Source organism: Daphnia magna, linkage group LG7 (genome assembly GCF_020631705.1).
Source record: "Daphnia magna isolate NIES linkage group LG7, ASM2063170v1.1, whole genome shotgun sequence".
In the NCBI taxonomy this organism is placed as follows: domain Eukaryota; kingdom Metazoa; phylum Arthropoda; class Branchiopoda; order Diplostraca; family Daphniidae; genus Daphnia; species Daphnia magna.
The window spans coordinates 6840777-6849842 of record NC_059188.1 but is presented as its reverse complement, the minus strand read 5'-3'; the positions used below and the strand labels follow the sequence as shown (position 1 = coordinate 6849842).

Below are 9066 nucleotides of genomic sequence, written 5' to 3'. Positions count from 1 at the left end.
TCTGACTGATTTTTGGGAGTTTGCGGTGGCTTTTTATATGTTAGTCATCACCCCGTGAGGGACATACGGTACAATGTTAAGGTATAGGCGGACAAAATCGGGCGGTATCGGGCGATTTTGGACGTCACGAAGAGGAATAGGCGGACAAATTCGAGCGGTATCGGGCGAATTTGGACGATTGTTAAAAATAGGCCGGGCAGTTTCGGGCAATTCCCAACAGACAAGAATATATCTATTTTTAGCCACGGCAGGTTATGGCCATTTTGGGCGGCTTTTGACAAATCGTAAAAGTTCTATTTATAACGGGCGTGCCGAGACTTGTTCTCTCCGCTTGTTAAATTTTCTAGAAAGTATAATAACTAGGTCAACTAGTGGGGTATCAAGTTAAGGAGAGTTTAAGAAATAAGGTCTTAGTCTAATTAAGCAAAATTTAAAAAGGGCAAGAAGGGGCTTCGCTTGGCGTTTCGTTACACTAGCATGCATAATATCAGGATGGCGATCCACTCCCACGGGTAGCGGAGATAATTCTGCGTGTCGTCTATGTTGAGTCTGGCGTGTTCTAGGTCGGACAGCCCATCCATTTGGTGCACCATGCCGGTTTTCAAATCTCGCAGACGGTTGTTGGGGGAGCCCGTGTGCAATCCGGTCTGCTGCGTCACTATATCGTCTTTTGCGGTGATCAGTGGCCGTTGTGGTGGTCGTCCAGGTGCTTTTAGGTCGGCGAGGTGTGGGGTGGTCCTTGTAATCCATTTTTGGTGGGTATCCTTTCTGAAACTGGCCTGGAAGATCCAGTCGTCTGATTGTGCTGTACAGGACATGGGTATCTCGAAGATGGATATCGCTGGAGTGTCAAGTGTATATGACTGCGGTCTTGTGGTCTGTCGTGGACATGTTACGACCAGGCGGGTCGTGTTGACTGCTGACAGGCCCATACGGCGGTGTCCGAGGTAAACGGCATCTTGCCCCGTCCACGGGGACACTACTACGGTGCAGTCATCTTGTATCCGTTGGTTGTCGGCTAGGAATATCGCGATGCTGCATGTCCCCTTGTTGTTTTTTTGGCTTACTACTCGGCTGATAGGGCAGATTGATTTTTTCGTCGGGCAACACGGTCCAACCATTTCAGCTGAAAGCTCAATGAAAGTTTGTTGGTCCGGTGATTTTGCGAGATATTGTGGGAGACCGACGTACTTTAGGCTTGTTGATCCATTTTTCGTTGCTCGTGCCATCCCGATGACTCTGTACAGGGTGAGTGCTCTGGTGAATTCGAAGATGGGAATGTGGATGAAGAGTCTGATGCCGTTTTCGATAGCTGCTGCTGTCACCGCGGCTTCTTGGTACGATTTCCACGTGTCTCCTGCCTGTGTTGCAGGTGTTGGGGATCGCTTGATAACACAAATGAGAGCCAGGCATTCTTTTTCTGTTATGGAGTAGTTCTGCTCACTGCGTTACATCAAACGGCTTGCGAATGCCAGGGGTCTCTCCGCACTATCCTGTTTTTGTAGTAGAACTGCTCCGACACCGTAGCCGCAGGCGTCTGGGTGTATTTCGAATTCGGCCGTCGGATCCGGGTATACTAGTGTGGCTGAGTCTGCTAGCATCTGTTTCAGCTTGTTGAAAGTTCCTGGTGTGTTGGCGTCCAGATGAACAGCGACTTTTCTCTGGTTAAGTCAAACAGGGGTTTCGCTGCCTCGGCGAATCCTGGTATGTGTCTTCTGTAGTATGAACATAGCCAGAGAAAGCTTTTGATGAACTTGACTTTTTCCGCTCGGCTTGCTATGGTTGGTGGTGTGGGAAAGTTTTGCACGGCTCTCACTTTCCCGGGGTCAGGGCTGATTCCGTCGGCATTAATCTTGTGACCCAGTGCTATGATTGCTGATTCCCCGAAACGACATTTCACGAGTTTGAGTTTCAGATTTGCTTTGCGTAGTGCGGCAAGGACTAGTCGGAGTCGTCGAATGTGTTCTTTTGTGTCTCCTGCGTATACGATGATGTCGTCAAGGTATACGAGGCACGAGGTCCATCGCAGCCCTCCTAGTACCGTGTTCATGGTCCGCTGGAATATGCTTTGGGCTGTGCAGAGATCGAACGGCATGACGAGGAAACGGCAGGATCCATCTGCGGTGGTGAAGGCTGTCTTTTCTTTTTCCTCTTTCTTCATGGGTATTTGCCAGTACCCGCTTTCTAAGTCCATTACTGAGAATATTTTGGCTCCATGTAGCCTGGTCAACGCTCCGTCTATGCTGGGCATGGGGTATACGCTAAATATTGTAACATTGTTCAATGGGCGGAAGTCAAGGCAAAATCTCCAGCTTCCATCCTTTTTTGAATCAATAGTGTCCTCGCGCTCCATGGCCCGGTGGCTTCTTCAATCACGCCTTTCTTCAGCATGTCCAGTTTCAGTTCTCTGTGGATGGCTTGTTCCTTCCACGACGCCGGGCGTTGGGTCTGGTAGATGGGTCTGGCGTTGGGTGTTAGCTGGATTTCGTGCTCTGCGACGTTGCAACGTCCTAGTCGCTCGCCTTCCCTCGCGAAACAGTCGGTGTTGTCTCGTACTGTTTCCTTGAACTCCTTCCTCTCCTCTGCCGGAAGCTCCTGGTTTATGCTGGGTGTGAAGTCAAGGATATTTGTGGTGCCTTTTTCCAGCTCCGTGTTTAATGTTCTGGGTCCGTTGGCTCTGCCTGTGGCATCTATTTCTGTGCCTATTCCCGCCACTTCGGTTCTGTGTCCTAGTACCATTTTCTTGTGGATTTAAACTGATCTGTTTTCCAGGTTTGTCATCATGACCCATACCGTTGTTCGGTCGCCAGGCATGAGGGCTCTTCCTGGTGTCGGTCCTGGTGTGTGGTTGGTTGCTGGTTCTATCATCCAGGGGCGGCCGTCCAATGTTGGTTTTGTCGCTTCAGTTTGTTCTATCTCCACGGCCACCATGGATCTTGCTGGGATTCTTGCCCCGCTTTTTGCTACTATCTTTGCGGACGGTGTTGGTGTTTGGTCTTCGATTTCCATCCGTACTGGTAGATTGCCGAATCGCATCTTTGGTTTCCCCTTGCCGTATTCGATCTCCAGTTTTTTAAAACGTCTCAGCACGTCATTGCCTAAGAGTAGGTTGATCCCTCGCATCTCCAGTACTAGCACCTTCGCTTGGACTGTTGTCGTACCAATGGTTATTGTCAGCTCCACTCTTCCTAAGGGGGGTGTCCGCTGTCCGTTTACTATTACGATTTGTGGCCCGCCCCAGGTCTTGAGTTCTATGGCCATGTCTTCTGTTAGTTTGGGGGATATGATCGATACCGCTGCTCCTGTATCGATTGCCACTTCGGTCTTTTTTTTCGTGTCGTTTGTTCCAATTATAACTTCTTCTGTCAGCAGTTGTCCCGCGTCGATTTGTAGCAGGGGTATCTCCTTGTCATCTTCTTCGTCCGATGTGCTGATCATAGCTACGGTCGTGTTGTTACGTCTGTCATCGTCTTCTTTCTTTTCCGGGCAGTATCTCTTAATGTGCCCCTTGGCTTTGCAGTAGAAACAGATCTGCCGTCCATCTGCTGTACTTTGTGGGGGTGTTGCTTCATTCTGGCTTTGTGTTGTCCCGTTGTCTGCTCGGCTCCTCTCCCTCCTTCCCCCGCGTTTCTTCATAGCGACTATTTCTCCTTGTAGTTGTTGCACGACTTCTAGAAGTTGCTTCAGTGAGGGTTTCTCGTTATCCCTGCTGGTTGCTGCTGCAACTCTTGTTTCCTCTTTTCTCTCCCTTTCTTCTTCTAGCATGTGGACGGCGTCGGCGACGGCGACGGCGTCGGTGTGTCTCCTTACCGCTGCTAGGAAGTCGATGCAAGTTTTGGGTTGGGGGACCCAGATTTTCTCCACCAATGTAGGTTTTAGTCCTTCGTAGAGGTGGTGTAGTTTTGCTTCTTCGGACATGTTAGGGTCCATCAATCGGCATAAGTTTATTATCTCGTAGTAGTATTTTGCGGCGGGTTCGTTTATGCCTTGTTTGCGGTTCCAAAGTTTCCTTTCTTCCTATCCGGCATAGCTATCTTGTAGGAATTCTTTTATGAAGATGGAACGCCGGTGTCCTGGTCTGTTGTTGGGTGGCTGTTACTGCCGCAGTGTCTCCCCACCCGTTGGGTGGTGTCAGGCGTTGGAACCACTGTCTTGCTGGTCCTTCGAGGTAAATGCCGAAGTTTGCTCGTTTGTCTGCGTCGGTCCACCGGTTGTAGTCTGCTAGCACCTCGTATCGATCCATCCAGTCGGCGGCGTCTTCTCCTCCTTTGCCCGAGAAGACAGGGGGAGCCTTGAACTTGAGAAGTCCGGTGGCCATGTTTGTCGTCGGGAGTTCCGAACTGTTGGTAGGGTCGGGTATCGTGTGTGTTGAGTGGGGTGTTGGGGTGACGGTCTTCCTGTTGTTGGTGTGTTCGCTAGTGTCGGGTTATTTTCCGGCTGCGTTGGTGTCAGAGTTCGGTTTCCTGTTGCTGTTCTGGTGGTTGGTGTTGTATAGTTGAAGCTTGTGAGTAGGCGAACTGTACCCTCGGCGCCGTCTGATTCCTCGTCGGACTCTGACGAAAGCTGTCTGTAGGTTAGTTCGGTGTCGCCTGCCGCTGGTTGGTATTCGGCCCTCCTTTCGTTCCAGAGTCTTCGTGGTGTATATAGCTCGTCTTCGTCTCTTTCGTCTTCCGGTTGAAACTCCGCGTTCTGTACTGGGGAAAAAAGGTTTTGATCTGCGAATACTTCGTTTTCTCGAGATACTGTTGGGCTATGGGGCAGGGTTTCTTCTTGCGGGTGTCCTGTGAGGTCCGAGGTGTCTTACGTCAACGATAGTCGGGATCCTTGGCTTGAGCGGTCTCCTTCTTCGTCTGCGGGCCTTCTCGGTGTTGGTTGTCTGGTGGATGTCTGTGGTGACTCCCACGTACGTTCTAGTTGGCTCCGATCTGCGAATCCGCTGTCTCGTCCTTTGTGGTCTTCGACTTTGCTGCTGTGCCTCTGTGCTGCTCTTGCGTCGGTTTGTGCAACAAGCTATCAAGGCAAGACTTTGACAACTTAAAGCGGATGTAGAAAGCTAGAATGAGAGATAGTAATTCTCCTTTACCCAAAACAAGTGAAGGGTGGATAGGTTCATCGTCAGTTACTGTTGGAGAAGGCGTCGATTGCTGAGGGCTGTGCGCTTTTTCGTCACCTGCAACCACCACACACTGTCTTGTTGTATCCAACTCGTTATCTGAATTCCTAAATAAAAATTAAAGATGTGTTACAACTACTGAAAAGAGAATTTCAAACGTTATGCCACATAATTCCTGAAAAAAGGTAATACATGATGTATGGATGATGTAGTGGTAGATGATCACGGTTGTCTTCATCTATATTTCTGTTGTTGTCTGCTTCTATTTCTGCTGCTCGTGCTAAAGAGGGCGTTTCGACGATTTGTGACGGTTCTCCAGTTGTCCTCAGCCACCCATTAAATGTGCTTCGAGGGATGTTGCAGGCTTCGCCCCCTGGCTCTGCACCGTATCTTCCGTAACGCTTTGGCCGTTTAATTGGTGCCATGATGTAAGAGGAACAAACACAAATTAAATTATTCTTGAAAACTGAATTTTCATTAAATGGAAGTAAGTAAGAGAATCGTATAACTGATAAAAATACTGTTACCTTTCAAATGGTTTAAATATACGATGAATTATCACTGCACCATAATCTTCATGCTGCTATAAGCAGCTTAAGCTTCTACTGATGCGATGACACACAAAGCTTGTTAATTCATTTGTGGTATCCTGACCCAAAACAACAAATCTACCTATTAATGAATGAAAATGAGCCAGAAAAATTTATTTCAAAACGAATGATGGCGAAAAATTTCCAATTATATTTTAAAACACACAGTCCTTGAGCCTTGACAATTTGACAGTCTGTAGTATTAAGCAGATAAGACGACGCTATGAGGCGTTGCCGTCCGGACTGCTATTGCTGCAATTCTTACTGATGTCAAAAACTCAAAACATGGCATAGTCTAATATTTGCATTTTTATATTACATATTTTCAGTGCCCCGTTCTTTATAAATTTTTTATGATTATCCTTGGATAATATCTGTAATTTAGAATGAATAAGAAATAAATATGTAATTTCATCATTTAGAAAATATGACAACGTTGAACAAACAATAGCGTCAGTGCGTCCCAGGCAATACCATTCCTTGTCCGTACTTTTCTTCTGTAAACTGAAATGAAGCTTGAATCACTCTTCTTTGGTGTTTTAATGCGGAATTTGTATAATTATAAGCCTGAGTTATCAATATTTCATTTTCGTCTCCTGTAATCCTGATTAAGGTGAGTAAGTTGTTTTACGAGTTTCCCTTTTTTGTTTGTCATGCTGATGGCCGGGCACTATCAGTTTTGTTTTGTTGGTGTATGTCTGAACCGTAATATTTGATCACGATCCTGACTGTTTTTTCTTTATTATGAATCTGATTTGTATTTTTTTGGTATATAGAATGGGCATCTTAGATGGCTTCCCTGCCTTTGCCCTTTACTTGTTCGAAGATTCATATGAAGTTGGGAGTACTTCACTCATAGACTGGAATGGTTCCGAAGAAGATGAATTTGATTTTTCTCTTGAACATGTTGTGTTCTGGCCAGAGAGACGGGAAACCACCAAAGGAAGAAAACTTAAGTCAGTCACTAAAAGCTATTCAGCCAAGGTTCTTTGTTTCAATGGTACGTTACTTTTTTATTAGTGCAGAAGTTGTGTACCAGCAGTGATACATATATATTTCTTTAATTCACAGATAGTAAGCTGACCCTTCGGGGTATTGCCAAGGACATAGCCAGTGGGGCGATTACTATTGAAGATGTTGAAAAGAATTATCAAGCTCCTGCCGAGACCCCCTGCTCTGAGGAGTCTGACGTTGCTGCCAGGAGGAGTAAAAGAGAAAAAAAAAAATTTTTTTAAGAAGAAGGAATGTGTCGAAGTTATGGCAGCTCCTCCATCAAAGCCAGCTAAATCGTCAGCCGCGAAAGAAGAACAATGAAGTCCCAATTCAATTCACAGACGTTCAAAATGCTGACTGAAAACAGTGCTGCTAATGGAGATGCCGCCGAAAGTGACGACAGCATCCAGCAGTCATTAAGCAGCATCAGCTCTTATAAGAAGAGAAACATACATGATGATGAGGTTGGGTTACTTTTTTTAAAATTTTTTTAAACCTATTGCTGAATCTTATTGTTTCATATTCAGGATTATGATTTCTTCCTCGATTCCGATAAGGAATCTCAACACCGAAAAGAAACTAGGAAACAAATGGAATACGAGGCAATGAAGGGCAAGCTGCGGTTTTATGAAAGTAATAGGTCAACATTCCTTTACATATTGCCTGAAGTTTAATAAGAGCTGTGCTTATGCAGGTTTTCTTGATATCCGTACTCAAATATTTGACATTTGTGAGATGAAGAAAAGAGTCGTAAAGCTTCACTCTGTCGGGCAATCATCTGTGTCATCACAACATTCGTCTACTTCTTCCTCGTCCAGCAGTTCATCAAATGATGAAGCCAACAAAAGTGATGATGTTGTCTCTGACTCTCTTGCGTATCCTGCTACCTCCAGCCCGTGTGATGAATCAACATCGCACACATCTGAAGTATTTTTTTATCTATGTTTCGATATTTTTTTACTAATGTGAGTATTACTATAGGTTAGAAAATCCGGGACAAAGTTTCTCATTTCAATGAAAGTTGTGGAAAAGCTAAGCAAGGATGCCAAGATAAATTTATTTATCACGAGGCTACTGGACTATCTCTATACGGAAGAATTTATGGCTAAGACTACAGCTACGAGCAAACGAAACAAGTCATCCAGCCCATCTGAGAAAGGCCAGTTAGACGAGAAAGAATTACGTGAAATAATAGGTGATGGTTTTTATTTCAATGTTTTGACTTAAATGATTAACAACCTTTTATTTCTAGACGTCACAAACAAGCGGTTCCCGCCAAGCGACGTAGATGCACAGGAAAAACTCATTCGTACAACAGTTAGGGTGAAGTTCAACAATGTTGCAGCCAAGTTAAAGAAGCAGCTGCTTCTCTCTGATGGCTGACCAAATTGTTGAATTGCCGAAAAGGAGCTGCTTCCTGCAATTGCCAGGCTTTCCAAAAATCATTGTTGATTTCAATTGTTTCGTTTTCGTTTTTTCATTAATTGTTGAATGTAGAATTGAATCTGCTAAACCTAGAAAAAAAATACAATTTCTTAATCGACCAATTCTGGTGTATTTATTGGGAAATTAATTGGATGTTGTATAGCAATTAATATCTTGAAATTAATTTATATATAAAATTAATTTGTTGATTCAAATTAATTTAATTGGCTGAAATTACAACTAATAAATTAAAAATTAAATTTGAAATTTATTAAACAATTAATTAAGATAATTTTGACCTGGGTCGTACTGGAAATCATTGTTATTGCGTGTTGTTGCTGTCATCAAATTTCTGTGTGAAAGAGACCTTCCACTTCGTGAAGATAACGAACTAATAGGATCGCCAAAAAACGGCAACTTTCTTGGTATTCTTGAATTGATGAGTCAGTTTGATCCGTTCATTTGTAACCATTTAAAAGAATACGGCAACAAAGGAAAGGGCCGATCTTCTTATATATCTTCGACCATCTACGAAGAGTTAATTACAATTATTGGTGTGAAAGTGCTTTCTCTAATTATTTCTGAAATCCAAGGAACAAAATTTTTTTCTGTGTCCATTGATTCTACACCAGACTTGACACACGTTGACCAGCTCTCCATGATTATCAGATATGTTTCTGTAACGTCTTACGAAGCTACCGAAAGTTTTTTGTCCTTTATTCCTATTGAAAGCCATACTGGTGAATATCTGGCAAACATTATTCTTAAATTTTTCGAGGACCAAAAAATTGACATTAACAATGCACGAGGGCAGTCGTACGATAATGCTGTGAATATGTCAGGAAGGTACAATGGCGTGCAAGCTAAAATAATTGAAAAAAATCCCCTTGCTTTTTACATTCACTGTACTGCCCATTCACTAAACCTTGCTTGGGTTGGTGCAGC

The 9066-nt window shown here is 44.4% G+C and overlaps 2 protein-coding genes and 1 non-coding gene across 3 annotated transcripts; 1 reads left to right on the top strand and 2 right to left on the bottom strand.

Moving 5' to 3' along the window:
• Positions 1–392: 392 nt before the first annotated feature.
• LOC116934113 lies at positions 393–2194 on the bottom strand. The gene is made up of 2 exons (XM_045176712.1): positions 1755–2194; positions 393–1443 (listed from the first exon to the last, which is right to left on the bottom strand). The coding sequence occupies exons 1-2, from the start codon at positions 2192–2194 to the stop codon at positions 468–470; spliced, it is 1416 nt and encodes a 471-aa protein (XP_045032647.1). The 3' UTR covers positions 393–467.
• On the bottom strand, positions 1357–5584 carry LOC116926984. Its single transcript, XR_006649635.1, has 2 exons — positions 5306–5584; positions 1357–5220 (listed from the first exon to the last, which is right to left on the bottom strand). It is a non-coding gene; the product is annotated as an uncharacterized LOC116926984 (transcript).
• Positions 5585–6177: 593 nt separating this feature from the next.
• Positions 6178–8243, top strand: LOC123474703. The gene is made up of 7 exons (XM_045177174.1): positions 6178–6316; positions 6480–6703; positions 6775–7160; positions 7224–7329; positions 7391–7623; positions 7678–7891; positions 7949–8243. The coding sequence occupies exons 3-7, from the start codon at positions 7014–7016 to the stop codon at positions 8077–8079; spliced, it is 831 nt and encodes a 276-aa protein (XP_045033109.1). The 5' UTR covers positions 6178–6316; positions 6480–6703; positions 6775–7013; the 3' UTR covers positions 8080–8243.
• The last annotated feature ends 823 nt before the right edge of the window (positions 8244–9066 follow it).

Excerpts from the sequence above, each read along its gene's own strand:
- LOC116934113 (XM_045176712.1), bottom strand. The coding sequence starts at position 2,194 with ATGGACTTAGAAAGCGGGTACTGGCAAATACCCATGAAGAAAGAGGAA. Across the intron at positions 1,444-1,754 it reads AGCCGAGCGGAAAAAGTCAA|TGAGCAGAACTACTCCATAA; the intron begins GTTCATCAAAAG and ends GATGTAACGCAG.
- LOC123474703 (XM_045177174.1), top strand. The coding sequence starts at position 7,014 with ATGAAGTCCCAATTCAATTCACAGACGTTCAAAATGCTGACTGAAAAC. Across the intron at positions 7,161-7,223 it reads GAAACATACATGATGATGAG|GATTATGATTTCTTCCTCGA; the intron begins GTTGGGTTACTT and ends TTTCATATTCAG. Across the intron at positions 7,892-7,948 it reads AGAATTACGTGAAATAATAG|ACGTCACAAACAAGCGGTTC; the intron begins GTGATGGTTTTT and ends TTTTATTTCTAG.